Source organism: Protopterus annectens, chromosome 13.part0 (genome assembly GCF_019279795.1).
Source record: "Protopterus annectens isolate FY-2018-M chromosome 13.part0, PAN1.0, whole genome shotgun sequence".
NCBI lineage: Eukaryota > Metazoa > Chordata > Ceratodontiformes > Protopteridae > Protopterus > Protopterus annectens.
Genome location: NC_056747.1, coordinates 846,995,161 through 847,012,702, shown reverse-complemented (window position 1 = coordinate 847,012,702; position 17,542 = coordinate 846,995,161). Strand labels below are relative to the sequence as shown.

At 39.8% G+C, this 17,542-nt stretch overlaps 1 protein-coding gene across 1 annotated transcript in view; it reads right to left on the bottom strand.

The window, feature by feature from the left end:
• Nucleotides 1-10,994, bottom strand: part of LOC122788367 (kelch-like protein 10) — a 49,875-nt gene extending 38,881 nt beyond the window's left edge. The window contains exon 1 of the mRNA XM_044055444.1: nucleotides 10,807-10,994. Within this exon, the coding sequence (XP_043911379.1) occupies nucleotides 10,807-10,994 (188 nt within the window). The remainder of the gene's footprint in view (nucleotides 1-10,806) is intronic.
• Nucleotides 10,995-17,542: the final 6,548 nt, after the last annotated feature.

The following is a 17,542-nucleotide window of genomic DNA, read 5'->3' as shown; positions in this document are numbered from 1 at the left end:
TGGGCAATTTTTCCATCTCTCCCAACTTTCTGATTTGAAAGCTCGCATTTGCACTTGTTTCTTTCCTGTAACTAGTCTAGTGCAGATACAGATTTTTAGTTTTAGCACTTGAATTTGCTTATTCGTGCTCAGCACGTGTTCAGAACTTGCTGTAAGCACTAAATAAGCTACTAATAACTACAGCACTCAACCTTCCTCATTACCTAGAGGAAAACAGTTTTTGCACTTACTTTCCTCACTTGCTTAGAGAAAAACAGCTCTTGTACTCATTTTCCTCACCTTTCTAGAGGAAAATAGGTTTTTATTCAGGCATGTCCAAGGGTGAGCTCTTAGTGTACTCTCCTGTTTATCTGATGAATCTGGGCATCTTGGGGTAATGTAGAAATTGCCTCATGTACACAGACAACCCTCTCCTCCTACCACCCAACACTACAACCTTTGAGAGATACATTTATCTAGCTAAATTGGAGGTAAAGCTCTCTCCAACCAAGACTGAACTTGACATTCAAGAGGAGAAGGTAAACACTTGCACCACACCACAGTTATCACATAGTCTCACTAAATCTGCACCACCAAAATCCACACATAGAAACACAAAAACATTCGCAGAGGCTCTTAATAATCTGCCCAAGCAACAGAGACCTCCAAAGCAGAAACGCAAGCAACTTCCACCCCCTAACACAACCCAAATGACACATAGCCCACAGACTCAGTGTGTCACTCAACCACAGCCAATAAGGCAAAACAACATATCCAACACACTAGTCATAGGTGACTCTATAGTCAGGCACACTGATGTCCCTCACCAGGCTAAACAAGGAGAAGGTTACTGTCAGCTGCCTGTTGGGTGCCAGGATCTGCCACATAACCCACTCACTCAGGTCACTCCACAACAAGTACAAATATGACTCTGTCATTGTCCATGTTGGTGTGAATGACCTGAGATGTACCTCCCTGGACTACATGAAAAGAAACATGGAAGAACTCTCCAATCTTGTAGCCCTGGCAGGTATGACCCTAGCCCTGAGTAGCATTCTGCCATCGCCCAGAATGATACCACAGTACAAGGACAAAATGATTGACTTCAACAATTGGCTAAGCTTCTGGTGTCATTCTAAGGGGATCCAGTATCTGTCTGCTTGGGATGACATGGTCGACAGACCACGATGCATTGCCAGTGATGGCCTGCACCTGTCGCTCCTGTGATTCCAGATACTGGCTAAGGCTCTTGCCACCCCTATAGTGTCTTTTTTAGGCAAGTTTCAAATGACCAATTCACCATCGTAACAGGAACAGGCAAGCAAAAACTGAGGGTAATGCTACTCAATGCTAGAAGTCTAAATCTCAAAATGGACTCACTCAAGGCACTCCTTAAAATGGAGAACATCGATATCTGTGCAGTGACTGAGACCTGGTTCAAGGCTCCAGAGAGCACCCCTGCACTACCAGGCTATAACTCATACCACACTTTTCGGCCATGTAACCTGGACCGGAACACCAAAGGCAGAGGTGTGTCCATATTCATTAAGGATATCCACACCTCCAGGCTAGTTGCTCAGCATAATGCATCCGAGGTTATCCAAGTGCAACTAACTCTGGGCAAAACTGCAATCCAAACTGTAGCTTGCTGCAGATCCCCCACCATGCCCCAGGATTCCCACTCCTCTTTTCTTGATGTACTGGAAAATATTAGGGTTCAACCAAACACCCTAATAATGGGCGATTTCAACTACCCCACCATTAACCGGGAAAACTACTCATGTACCAACTCCTTCATACAACGCTTTCTGGAATTCATAAACTCCAATGCCCTGGATCAACTTATCCACACCCCCACCAGGGGCAGCAATATCCTAGACCTAGTCATTACCAACATGAGTGACCGGTGTTCCACACCTGAAGTCAGCTCCTCGTTGGCCCGATCCGACCATAAGCTAATCACCCTTGATATCCACATCTCACCCCCACCCCCCATTAAGGAAACCATGGTAAAAAATTTCTCCAAAGCCAACTTCATGCTTCTTAAGCCAAAAGTGGTGAACTTCATGACACCCGTGCAGATGGACAATACAGTTACGACTGCTGAATCCTACACAAATGCACTCTATAAGCACTTACACAAGCACATGGATTGTGCTATCCCAAACAGAACCAAGACGCTATCCTCCAAAAAAAGGAAGCCAATCTGGTGGTCCCCTGCTATAAACAAACTGTACAACAGAAGAAAGAAATTGTTGCAAAAGAGAGTAAAATCCCATGAGTGGAGGAGCTCCCTGGTCAGCCTCAGTAAGAAGCTGAGATCCCTTATAAGATCCTCCAAAGCTAGCTATGAATACAAAATCGCCACTGATTCTAATGACAACCAAAAAGCATTCTACAGCTGTCAAGAATCTCAATGGCAACACTCAGATCTGCTCTGAGTTACAGCACAACAGCACAAAAATTACAGAACCAACTGATATTGCCAACATCCTGGCAGATAGGTTCAGTGCTAATTTTACCCCTCCATCACCCCCTAAAGGGCCCATATCTATACAGGCAGAATGCAGAGTCCCTGTAATCACAACTACGCAGGTAAAAGCTGCACACTCTAAAGCCAAAAACACAGCATCCATGGGACTGGACAACATCGCAGGCTGCATTTTACATGAACTTCAGAACGAACTGGCTCCCCACCTAAGCACCATGTTCAATCATAGCCTCACATCAGGCTTTGTGCCCACTAAATGGCACACAGCAACAGTTATCCCACTCCACAAAGGAGGAGCCACCACTGATCCCAGGAACTACCGCCCTATTAGCCTGATGAGCCTGGTCTGCAAGGCCATGGAACGTATCATCATGGAACTCATAAACAAAGACATTGATAACCTCCAAACTCTGGATCCCACCCAGTTTAGGTTTGTGAAAGGCAGATCATGCCTCCTGAACCTGATCGACTTCTTTGAGGCAGTCACCAAAGCTGTAGATGAGGGTAAGATGGTTCACACAGCCTATCTTGACCTCGCCAAGCCTTTCGACACCATCCCCCATTCTGGAATTATAGCTAAACTCACTAAACTAGGTATAAATCCCTACATCACAAGATGGGTTGCCAACTGGCTCACTGACAGAACCCACACTGTAAAAGTTGCACACTCCAAATCTGACCTCAAACCAGTGACAAGTGGAGTACCACAGGGTTCAGTCCTGTGACCTCTCCTGTTTGGTATCTACTTCTCTGAAGTACAGGCTAACACAGAAGGCCTCTGACTAATGAAGCTCGCAGATGACTGCAAACTAGGAACCATAGTCAAGTCCCCAAATGATGTGGAAATCCTACAGAAGGGCCTTGCTGAGATAGATGCTTGGTGTCAGAGCCATGGCCACAAGCTCAATGCCAAAAAGTTGTTCCCTTTGGTAAAAAATCTATACCCATGAACTACTACATAGACAGCAGTCTACTTAACACCAAATGTGTGATAAGAGACCTTGGGACCCAGGTGGACAATAGTCTGTCCTTTGATAGTCACATCACCACAGTAGTCAGGAAGTCCTTCTACATGGCACACCTCATCATAAAAGGGTCCTCATCCAGGAAAAAAGAGGTCATTGTTCCCCTCTACTCGACACTCATTAGACCCATTATAGAGTACAACGCCCCTTTTGGAATGTACCTCGCAAGACATCTGCAGCATCTGGAAAGGCCAGAGAAGTACCTCACAAAGAGGATTACTGGCCTCAAACAGATGACCTACACTGACCATCTCAAACAACTCCAGCTTTACTCCATAGCATATCGCCTACTCCGAGGTGATCTCTGAGTAACAAAGAAATCCCAGTCCCCGCGAGCTACATGCCCTAGGGACCTAAACCTTGTCACCACAATAAACAGGGCATGCTGGAGGGATGGATTCCTCTCCTAGAGACTTCCCATACTCTGGACCAGGCTACCCATCTATGTCAAGCAAAGTTCTTCATTAGCACTCTTCAAGAAAAATCTTGATGGGTGGATCGGAAATAGGAAATACACCCCAGGGATCACTCCTGTGTCTCTGCTCGACAGTGGCAGAGGAAAATAACTTTGTTGGGTGGCGTAAGCCAGGGAACCTTGTTGGCTAGGCTTACATAGGCCCTCAGGCCAATAACCTAGTACCTACCTATGAACCTATGAACCTATACATGAGTTTCAGACTCCCTATCCTTCAGAAAATACACTCTGACACAAATCCTATTATTCTAGCAATGTTCTAAGTTAAAAGATCAATATTTAAACTCTATCCCTATTTTCAGCTATTGTATCCCCATTATTTCAGGCTTTGACCAGATTTCTTGCACTATGAGGTTGAGAGGTAATGTAGTGCCCTAGTCAGAGGAGAGGGCAGGTTAGTCAATTAACTGGATCAGGCTTGGTTACAGGAGACAAGAGCCTGAATCTTTTACACCAACTACTAGACTGCTGAAGGAATTGTGAGCTTTGGTGGAGACAAGAGCCTGAATCCTCTCCACCAACTACCAGACTGCTGACTGAATTGTGAGTTTGAGTTTCAGTACATTTTCAGGGAATTATGAGTTTCAGTGCATTTTCAAGGAATTGTGAGTTTCATTTCATTTTCATGGAATTGTGAGTTTCAAGGGAAGTGAAGTTTATTGTTGCTCTGATGCTGTCTGTTTTCAATGTTCAGCTGTTTTTTTTTTTTTTATCAAATGGCAGTCACTGTGTTGTAGAATTTGAAAGTAGTGTTAGTAGCATAATTGCCTTTGATACAGAAGACTGTGGATTCTGCTCCCACCCAATATAGAAGGAGTGCTGATTTTGCAGTGTCCTTTTGAGTGCCGATTATTTGCTGCATTTTAAGGGGGGAGGGGTTCTACACTCCTGAGTGTGTCCTCCTTTGTATGAGATGCCCACTGACTATGAATTTGTTGGTTTGTCAATCATTCCCTATTGCAATATTACCAGCTTACCAATTTTTTTAATGTAACATAGGCAATTAATTCTTCAAGGGCAGCAGGCACTGAATTTGTAGATGAAACATTGAAATGTAAAGTTTGCCAGTAGCAACCACGTCATTAGTTAAATATCTCTTCAATATGGAATCATTCATGATGACTTTTACTTCTGAAGAGATTGTGCTTATTGAATGATATCTGTGGCTTGTAATGACAGATGTTTGAGTGGCCTTTTATATTTGAAATTTTAAGAAATGGGTAGTTTTGTCATTATTGGCTCATACATTTTGTTTCATTGCTTACTGGAAGAATGTTCAAAACTACAAATTTAAAACATATTCTAACAAATGGTGCTGTATCATGCAAGGAATATAGTTTAATACAGGAAGGTGAATCACAGAACACATACATGTAAGCATCATGGCCCTAAAAAATGTGTGCAAGGAGCCTATGGTTTAAAAACCACCCAAAGGTAAACTTAATCTTCCACTGGCCAGATGCATTTTCTTTGAATGTAGGTTTTTATGTCGTTTCAATGAATGTGAGTTTCAAGGGCAGAGAAGTTTATTGCTCATGCTAAGCCTGTTTTCATTGTGAGACTGCATGGTTTGTTTAGCAAATGGCTATCAGTGCTTGTGTTATTTTCTTTCAATATTTATAATCATTGTAGAAGTAAATAAAAAGCAGTAGGTGCACTGACAGGTTTGAACAGTGTTTATAATAAATGTGGAGAAATAGCCAAGTAATGCAATACTGGAATGGCTGGGGAAGAGGCTATTGCTGAGGGGAGTAAGGGGTTGCTGCAGGAGGGGTTGCTCTGGGGGAAGCCCGATCTGTTACCTTGCCTAGGGCCACATTTGAACATGATCCAGCTCTGGTATTTGCACTATTTACTATAAACTATCGGACATTACTATCGGAAGTTGGAATGAAACAACGAAGTGTCATTGTACACTTTGTTGTTTAATTCCAACTTCCAATAGTTTATTGTTTTCATTAGCCATTATGGATTTCATTAACAGGCTTTACAATAAGAGGAAAACATTCTATCTAAGAGTAAGAAGGTGCGAGCCCTCCTAAACTGGAAACACTCCCTCCTCAGCTTAAACAAGCAAATAAGACTTCTTGTGAAGTCATCCAAAGCAAACTATAAGTCCAAATTAGCTTCCTCAACAAAGGACAAACACAAGGCATTTCATAGTTACATCCATAACCCAAAAGGAAAGGCCCAGATTTGTGCAGAGCTGGTAGTTAATGATACCAGATATACTGAGCCTATGGACATAGCTAACCCACTGGCCAACAGGTTCTATAAAAACTTCACCCCCCTGTCCCCACCACACATATCCCATGACATCCCTATCACCTGTCCCTACCTATTATCTCTAGAGAGCAGGCCGTAAATGCCCTCTCTAAGGCCAAACAGCATCTATGGGACCTGATAACATTCCAGGCTGTGTCCTACATGGGCTACAACATGAATTAGCAAAACCATTGGGAACACTTTTCAATCATAGTCTAAACACCAGCTTTGTACCAGCTGAATGGAAAACAGCCACTGTTATTCCCTTTCACAAAGATGGTGCTTCCACTGACCCTGGGAACTATAGACCTATTAGCCTGACTAGCCTTATCTGCAAGGCCATGGAGCGAATCATCATGAACCTTATCAACAAAGATATAGATAATCTCCAAAACACTTGACCCTACTCAGTTTGGATTTGTCAAAGGCAGATCATGCTTGTTAAATCTAGTGGACTTCTTCGAGACAGTCACTAAGGCTTTGGATGAGGGGAAATCTGTGCATACAGCCTACCCGGACTTAGCCAAGGCATTTGACACTATCCCCCACTCAGGCATCATTGACAAACTCACCCAACTAGGCATCAACCATTATATAATTAGATGGCTTGCTAATTATCTCACTGATAGAACTCATATAGTCAAAATAGGGGAATCCACCTTCAGCAGCAGACCTGTAACCAGTGGTGTTCCACAGAGATCAGTCCTGGGACCTGTACTGTTTGCAATCTATTTCTCTGAAGTACAAGCAAAAACTAAAGGTCTGTGGCTGATAAAGTTTGCTGATGACTGCAAACTGGGAATGGTCATAGAATCTACAAATTATGTCAACATCTGACAAGATGGTCTTACACAAACAAATGACTGCTGCCAAAGTCATGGTCTTAAACTCATTGCAAAAATATGTATTATCATTCCTTCACGTCAAAGCAATGTTCCTGCTAACTACCACATCAATAGTAACACATTAAATATGCACTCAGTGGTGAGAGACCTGGGCACACCGGTCAACAGCAACCATACCTTTGACCACCGTCTCCACAGTGGTAAGAAGGGCATTCTATATGGCTCATCTTATAAGTAAGGGCATTGCATCCAGAAAAAAAGAAGCTATAACCTCCCTGTACTCTTCCCTCATCAGACCAATAATTGAGTACAACTCCCCTTTTATTATGTACCTTTCTAAGCACCTGCAGTAATTGGAGAAACCACAAAGGTTCCTCTCAATGAAAATTCACGGTCTTCAGCATCTGTCCTATGGGGATCATCTGAAATCACTGTTACTTTATTCTGTTTCATACAAACAACTCAGAGGTGATCTCTACCTTACATGAACGGCAATCTCTGACCCTACATTATTGGAAATGCTGCATATCTGTAAGTCAAATGGTACATGGGTTACTCGCTGTAAAGTCCTTAACCTGGTATGTGACATTAATAAAACCTGCTGGAGGGACAGATTTGTCTCCCAGAGGTTACCAGACCTTTGGAAGAGACTCCCATTTCATGTCAAACAGAGCACCTCATTGGCCCTCTTCAAACACAATCTGGACAATTGGATGGGTGACTGTAAATTCACCACGAGGGTTCCACCTGTGTCCCTCTTGGATAGGGGCAATAGGTGTTGATCGCGGAAATAAGGGTAAGAACTTGGCTAGGCTTGAAAAGGTCCTTGGGCCATTAGCCTAGTAACTTCCTATGATCCTGTGATCCTGTGATTCTATAACAGTCATATTGTTGAACATGCCAGTGTGCACTTCTGTGGATTGTGGATCTCAACTGAAGTGGCAGCAGCCCACCCAGATATAGTCTGGGCAGTCAGTTATGAAGTAATAAAAGTAAAAATAATAATGGCAAAGATGGTGATAAAATAGGACTTAATGCAGGCAAAAAACTGGAATAACTTTGACTCTGCTGTTTCTATGTTTTCAGAAGAAGTTAATACAGTTTCTTCCTTGCCTTGTCTTTTTTTTTTCCTCGTTTTTTTTTTTTCATGACGGCAAGTTGGCCACAGTTTTGTTAGCTTTTTAAAGTCATCTAAGAAACATTAATTTATTTAAAAGCACAATAATATATTGTTATGCTTTTTATTCTGCTTATAAAAAAGTTATTAAAGCTTCTTGCCTGACTTTAAGCCTTCAATTAGGTGGTTTATTGTTATTGTTATTTTTCAAGTTGCCTAGTTTTTGTTGCACTTCTGTTTTATTTAATTGAACAAATGAAAAAAATGCAGCAGGTTGAGCTTGAAAGTGGTAAACAACTTTTGCTCACAGTTCTTATTTATACCTCAAAACCTCAAAGCTCAAGGGATAAAGCCAAAAACACATAATGGGTCGGGGGAAAAAGGTCAAAGGTCCAGAATCATGGACAGATTTTAGTACAACATTGTTCTTATATACTTATTTGCTAGAATAACAGGTTTTGCATTGGCATGCATTTTATGAAGGATATGAAGTCTAGAAGTCTGAAACTCAAATGTCTATCATTATTTAAGTTTTGCGACCCTCATAAATTTGCCAGTAAATCACAAATCTTATGAGGAGCAGACCAAAAATATGACACAAAATCAGGGATAGTCAACGTATGCACTGATCTCTCAACCTCTTATGGCAAGAATCAGGGAGAAGGAGTGTGAAAGGCTGTCTTGTCAGCAAAGCAATGGATGAAGGTAAACAGTTCACACCACATTACCTTGACCTGGCCAAGCCTTTTGACACAATCCACTACTCAGGTATACTAGAAAAGCTGAATATACCAGGAATAAACCAGTACAGCACTAGCTGGGCTGCCAGCTGGCTTACAGGATGCAAGAGATCAAAATAGGGGAGGCTACCTCTAGAAAGAAACCAGTCATCAATGCAGTCTCCCAGGATTTGGGGCTGAGAATTTTTCTGTTTGGCATCTACTTTTCAGAAGTAAAAGCAAATACCAAAGGGCTTTAGCCAACTAAGTTTAAGATGACTGCAAGCTAGGAGCAGTTATTGAATCTCCAAAAGACTTAACTATCATGCAGAAAGGTTTGTCCAAAGCAATAACTGGTGCCAGAAGCATGAATTGAAACTAAACTCCAAAAAAATACATTATCGTATCCTTTGGGAAGTTGTCTACCCCAGGGAATTACCAAATTGTCAATACCCCCCCCCCCCGAGAGCTGACCCAGTTGTTTGGCATTTGGGAACTTGTGTGGACAGTGACCTAACCTTTGACCAACATGAACCCAGTGTCATAAGAAAGTCTGTATTGCACAGCTTATGAACAAATTGATTGTGACTGGATCTAGCGATGTTATTGTCCCCCTTTACGAAGCCCTCATTAGGTCAATCATTTTGTATAATGCCCATTTTGGCATGCATCTGTCCAAACACATGCAACAACTGGAATTCCCACAGAGACACCTTACTAAAAGGATACAAGGCCTAAACAATAGGTCTTGCATGGACCACCTCAAAACCTTATCTCTATACTCGGTATCCTACAGAGTGCTAAGAGGTGACCTGTGTCTGGCATACAAGGTGTTCTCCAACTCATTACTGATGGCCCTACTGAACATCAGCAAGTTAAATGACATCAGAAATACTCAGTCCACATATCTAAACAGAATGGTGTGGAGAGACGGATATATATCACAGAGGATACCACTGTTCCAGAACAGACTATCCATTCAATTAAAACAAAGGTTTCAAGTAAAACAAAGGTCATCCCTGGCCTTGTTCAAATGCAGCTTGGATCTAAGGATGGGTAATAGAAAATGCACCCCAGGATTATCCGTCATGCTACTAATGGATAGAGGCAGTTCCTAAATGCTGCATCCCTTACATGGGTCTCCTCAAATTATCTATAGTATGATCACGGTTATTCTCACTAGGGCTAATGTACAGTTACCAGCCATGGGATGGGTAAGACCAATCAGGAAATGTTAATTCAAGCACCAAAAGGGAAATTGGCTAAGCTTAAAATGTCCTTCAAGTGAACCTATGTTGCAATAGTAAATAGTTTTAAAAATTGTCCTTTTTAGATCACCAAGTGGCCCTCTCCCCCCCCCCCCAGCCTTCAACAGCTTCTGGCAACCTAGTCAGCCCTCTCAGCCAAATTAATTCTTTCACCCTGCTGTCCTTAACACATAGCTCAAGGGTGAATATGGTCAGAGAGAAGAGCAGTGGGTGAATAAAGCATACAGTTCTGTGAATTAGTTTCACTTTTGAAGGCGAATTTTCTAATTTTCAAAAAAATGATCAGAAAAAATGTCACATTAGTTTTGTAGTACACACTGTGCAGACAACAGATGCTACAGTTTTCTAACAGAGAATTAACAGTTGCCAAAGGAAAAAAGGAAACCTGCTGCAAGTATAGTTTCTAACATTAATTTACTGTGGTGTTTTTTCAGAAAGATATTTTAGTATTTTATATAGCTACTTAGAACTAAATGTTCCAATTCTTCAGGGTTCTTCGTAAGTAAGCTAGTGTAAAACCATTGCCACTGTCAAGGATTAAAGTAATTTCCATTTTTGTTCAGCTTTTTGCCATTTTAAAATTTAGCTTTAATTTCTTATTGGCACTTCTGGGTATACTCACCTAAAATATGAACTGCAGCTACATAATATGTTCCTGTGAACTTTCATTTCTACTTCATCAACCTTGAGAATCGCATCACAGAGTATCCCCTGCAGTCTTAGTTCATTGAAAATTTCACATGACGTAGGACTCATTTTCCTCTCCTCAGTAACCTTTTGAAGACTGGATGTTGTTAATGGTTCTGCCATATTTAAATCTTCTAGGCAAGCATACAAAGAAAGCTTCCTTTGATGAAAGAGCCAAAACTATTTCTTTCTGTACTTCTCCTGCTAAGACAGACCCAGTGGTTTACACTGATCTTTAATTAGTAAGATCTAGAATCCCCACTGTTACCGACATCATAAGTGCACAATGTCACATTCTAGAATTCATTCAATGCACTGAAAGCATCCTATGGAAGGAGTATATTTATTTATTTACTATCTTACTTATTCATTTACATAGTTAGTGTGATTTGGTTAACCCAGAGGAAAAACGAATATCCCAAAAGTATGTACAATAAGAAAGAAAATTAGGGACAACAGTAGAGGCTGAACGAGCTACATTTCCAGTGTATGTTAAGATATACAACCGATTCATACCCAGATCATGTAAAATAATGAAAACAGAAAAAAATCAATTATCAGCTGAAAGAGATAATGCAAATATATCAATAATGCAAATTCTGGACCCTAGCCAGTTCGAGTTTGTAAAAGGCAGATCATGTCTCCTAAACCTGATAGACTTCTTTGAAGCAGTCACCAAAGCCGTAGATGAGGGTAAGGTGGTTCATACAGCCTATCTAGATCTCGCCAAGACTTTCAACACCATCCCCCACTCTGGAATTATAGATAAATTCACTAAACTAGGTATAAATCCCTATGTTACAAGATGGGTTGCCAACTGGCTCACTGAAAGAACCCACACTGTGAATGTAGCAGACTCTAAATCCAACTTCAGACCAGTGGCAAGTGGAGTACCACAGGGTTCATTCCAAGGTCCTCTCCTGTTTGGTATCTACTTCTCTGAAGGTCTTTGGCTAACAAAGTTCACAGATACCTGCAAACTAGGAGCCATAATCACAACTCCTAACGATGTGGACATGCTACAAAAGAGCCTCACTGAGACAGATGCCTGGTGTCAAAGCCATGACCTCAAGCTCAATGCCAAAAAGTGCATTGTCATCCCTTTTGGTAAAAACTCTGTACCCATGAACTACCACATAGGCGGTAGTCTACTTAACACTGAAAGTGTGATAAGAGACCTTGGGACACAGGTGGACAGTAGTCTCTCCTTTGATAATCACATCACCACAGTAGTCAGGAAATCCTTCTACATGGCACACCTCATCACAAAAGGTTTCTCATCCAGGAAAAAAGAGATCATTGTTTCCCTCTGCTCATCACTCATTAGACCCATTATAGAGTACAACACCCCTTTTGGTATGATCCTCACAAGACAACAACTGGAAAGGCCACAGAAATACCTCACAAAGAGGATTACTGGCCTTAAACAGATGCTCTATGCAGACCGTCTCAAAAAACTCCAGCTTTACTCTGTCGCATATCGTCTACTCAGAGGCGATCTCTGCCTAACATACAAAGCTATGTCAAACCCAGAGCTGTTGGACATGCTCCACATAAAGAAATCCCAATCCCTCAATGCTACACGGTCTAGGGACCTAAACCTTGTCACCACAATAAACAGAACATATTGGAGGGATAGATTCCTGTCCCAGAGACTTCCCATACTCTGGAACAAACTACCTATCTATATCAGACAAAGCTCCTCATTAGCACTCCACAAGAAAAATCTTAATGACTGGATGGAAGATAGGAAATTCACCCCGGGGATCACTTCTGTGGCTCTGCTTGACAGGGGAACAGGAAAATAATTTTCTTGGGTGGCAAAAGCCAGGGTACCGTTTGGCTAGGCTTATAAAGGCCCTAGGGCCAATAGCCTAGTACCTACCTATGAACCTATGAAATATATAATATATACAGTTTGCCACAATTGAATGAGCCACAGTTAAATGAGCAAAGGCTGCAGTGTGAATACATTATATACAATTGAGTTACAGCTCAGCGTGTACACAGTTAGATGTTTACAGATGTCTTGATGAAAGGCAGTGTGACACAGATAACAACTTGGTAGAAGCGTGACAACCGAAAAATGAGAAAAAAAAACAAGTGTAGGAGACAGAGAAATATAGTTAACAGAGTGTATTAACATTTATTACCTAATCACCTAAACAATATAAGCGCTAGTGTAATTATGTTAATATAATAGTTTACCAAATTAACTTAAATTAAATGGCAAATGATATACCGAGCTAACTAAAAAACAGCCTGAAGTAGTAGAGTGAATAACTAAAACTGAAAACCCACAAAACATGTTATTAATAGAAAAACCAACATACTTACTAAAAAAATATTTTAAATATATGGTGGGTATGCTTTAAAAATTACATATGCAATTACACTTGTAAAATTATTGTCAAATAATTACTTTGGTTCTATCTGCTGTTAAAAGAATTTTAGATTATTTCACATGACAATTAATAATTTCCATGTTACAGATGGTTTGGGCTATTCATAAGCATTGTGTACAATCCCTTAAATGGGTTTGGCATGATGCTGCTCATCCACAGTCCTGACAGTTACAAGAGTCAAAAAATTGAAAATAACCGCTGTCAGAACTGAAGGTGAGCAAAAAGACAGACAAATAGTCACACACACTCACACATACACACTATGACATGCAAGCACATAGGCATACACACTTCTATGATACACAGGCACGTAGTCACACACACACACACACACACACACACGCGCACACACACACACACACACACACACACACACACACACACACACACACACACACATGCACACACATGCACACACATCGCTCGCATGCATATCACTCATGAGCGCACACACTCATGCACACATGCGTGAGCACACTCACATACGTATCCACACATCAGGCTCCTTTCTTTTCAACCAAGTACCTCTTTAGTCCAGTTTCAGATTGTGTTGCAGGAATGAGGGTGGCACAACTTATTTGTACAGACCTCTGCAGTCCTGGTAGGGTCTGATTCATAAAATATTTGGCCCACATTGTCATGAATGTAGACTATGACTCTTTAGAATGCTCATGAAGGGATTGAGTGCATCAATTGTTTCCATTGTTCGAAACATGGCTGTGTCACACTGCTATGGATTGAGCAAGGATGGCTGGGGCAGTGTACTTGTTTGTACTGCAACACAACCTGTGGTGTGCCATTCCATGCTTCACTGTTTTTCCTTTCTTACAGAGAGTGTCACTCCAGAAAAAATAGTGATGATTTTGTTCAAGTATGTTATGCTGACAAACCATCACAATTTCTTGGAGGTTATGTTTTTCACATGTTCTTTAGTATTGCATTGCCATAACTTCTCTTCCCTCCTCCACAGTGTTGTTCACCATTCATTTGCTTGTAAAGCACACACTAATCTGTGGATGACAGTTTGCATACCGAGTGCATACCTGGACTACTCTACAAAAGCAATTGTGTACATCCCCAGACTTTAGCATGCAGAATAGTCTGAGGGACTTTTATGAATTGTGTAGGACTTGGTGCATGGTTCGTGCCATGCTTCAGCCTTAAAGAACTATTTACAATGTTTATGAATAGCCCCCGTATCAAAATTGAAAAAATATTAATTAGTGCTGTTCCCATTGTAAACTCCATAGGGAGTATTTAAAATTTCTGATTCAAATTAGGACAGCAAATGTCAGCTACAATTAAAGTAACTTCTGATTTCACTGAAATCAGAAGGTGATCAAAATATAAACCTTACTCACATCCAAAGAACACTAATAAAAATGAGATATCTGCCACCAAATAACTATATAAGCTTCTGCGGATCTTAGTTACATTAAGTAAATGTCCAAAATCACATAGGATAGGCAGAGAAAATTATTGCAACATTTAGTCCATTGGAATATGATATCATAACAGTAAAACAAAAACTGCTTTAAAAAGTCAAGTAAACAGCGTGATCATAATAGAGCAACTCCATGTAGTTAGTGAGAAGAATAGGTCATTTCCCACAAAAAGTCCTAGAGTTCCTTGACATGGAAAAAAGAAATTATCTAACTTAGACAAAATCAAAATGTGTTCAAAAGTGAGCAATTCCCAGAAAAATACTGATAACTGTGAAACAAGTCACTTTCAACTGTTAATCAACAAAATCAAATTATTCAACATTTACTGTTGTTGTCCAATTGATAAGGACATAATCAAAATAAAGTACTTCTAAATCAATCAGCAAAAGCAATGTATTCAACTTTTTGTGCTTGTGACCAATTGATAAGGACTTCATAACAATAAAATGCTTCTAAATCAGTTGTCAAAACCAATTTATTCAACATGTATGTAGTGCTTTTGTCCGATTAAGACTTCATCAAAATAAACTGCTTCTAAAAATAGACACAAGGTACAGCCATAAATCAGGAAATGTAATAAATCACACTGTTGGTATTATAACAAAATAAATAATACAAATGTCACAAAATAAAACTTACATTCCAACTTACATTAAAAACATCCAAATGAGCTATGAAAATTATTATAACTAATCAAGTCTCATCTTTAAAATAGCTGAAAAAGAAATATTGTCAATGAGACACAAGAAAAGAAATGCATTTAAGCATAATTGCCAGATGAATTTCCAGTACTCTAACCTGTGCTACCAATTATCACCCCTAATATCCTTCCAAACATTTTGCAACACAAAAACATATTTAAAAAAAAATCAGAACAAATGTATGCATGTTTATTAATGACATTCTTATCACATTTTGGATACTGTAAACATGTTAGAATGCTTCACAATCACTGCATATTACACTATATACTACCCTAGATGTTGTACAGCAGTGCCCACCACAGGCAATAAATTTTGGACAGTCAGAAATGTAATATTAGGCCCTTCATTAATAAAGCAGCACTTTTTACAAGCATCACAATTAAACATTCCATTCTGGTTTTCTGAATAGTCATTATTAATCAAAATTAGCCTCATATAAATCTTAATATTCTTGCTCTTTTTATAAGTAAGCTGAAGTGCTTTTCAACACCTTTTTGGTTTTGTTTCAGATATTAGTTTTGTGCTCTTGTAACAGACACATCCACCAGAACTTTTCACTGTCCCTGCTTCTATAGAATTTTATACTCACAGACTTCAACCTGACTTAGACAAGTCGCTCAATATGTTGCACCACTAATTTAGATACTGCACCAGGTGGCAACAAAGAATATTCACAAAGCAACATAATGACTCCGGGTGCAGTTCTACAACAAACAACAGGTAGTCCTGCTAATGTTAGTGAGCGAACATGTACAGATACTGCACTACCGTAGATGGACCAATGATTGGTAGTACCATTTATCTCTAACAATTCCGTTATCTACTGGTAACACTTGTGGCAGTATATCCGACCAGCTGAAGCAATTTAAGAAAAAAAATAAATAAACTAAAATATTTGCAGCTTGACAACTTGCATTTCTGGGAATACATGAAATAACCGCCAGTCATCAGGTAGCTCAGACTGGAGTCTCCAAGCCAGATACAAATGAGAACAACTAAAAGTCTCAACTGTTGGTTCAATGAAACACATGGCATTCAAAGATTTTTGTTGTGTCTTTTGGCTTTTCCCGGTTAGGGGTCGCCACAGTGGAACTCCGGTCCGCTAATGATTGGCATTAGATTTTTACGTGCCAAGCTGCCAGCTCTGACGCACAATCTTTCACGAATGTCTCCGCATAGAAGATGCTCTAACTGAGAATCAAACAAGACAACGTCATACTGTGAGGCGACAACGCTACCGCAGCACCACCACCTCAGTTGTATAAAAGAACACAAAAGCTTTCACAACTAAGTGCTTTCTCAAGTGCAAATACTTTTAAATACAGAGGAAGTGAAGCTTTAGTGTGATACCACATTTAGCATAATGTATATCATGTCCCTCTTTCTATGTAGGGAAGAGCAACAGAAACTGTAAAGATGCAATCTGTGAACATTGTTCAGATATGTGAAGAAAAACAGCAGCCAGTCCTTTACATGCACCTGTTTCAAATTAAGGGGAGTGTCATGGTTTTAGATTCACAGATACTGAAATAGCGTGGGCTCATAAGAGAAGGGATAATGACTACCTATACATCCTATACATAGAGGTTAGGGAATATGAATGAATTGGTACACTTGGAACAAACTGTTATCCAGGTCTGACTAAATACTGCAGTATTAAACCAATGTCAAAAACTAAGTCAATTAGATGAAAGCTTAATTGTTTAGTAATGTTATTTAGCTGGGTATTTATTTTATTTTTGTAAAAATTTTATATTGAAAAGTTTTTATAAATGTCTAAGTATATATATAGATTATATATATATATATATATATATATATATATATATATATATATATATATATATAATTTGAATAGGATGATCCTTTTTAATTTCTTATTAGCATATTTTGTCACATGATTAGATCACCTGTTTATTATCACTATTTCAAAGCTTTACGTCCTCTGTATTTAAAAGTATTTGCACTTGAGAAAACACCTAATTGGGAAAGCTTGTGTGTTTTTTTTTATATTAAAGACATTTATCTTTGAACGCAGTGTGTTTCCTTCAGCTAATAATGCATAAAATACAACAGAATAGCTTAGAGCTCTTGTTGTGGAAGTTCCTAATAATTTA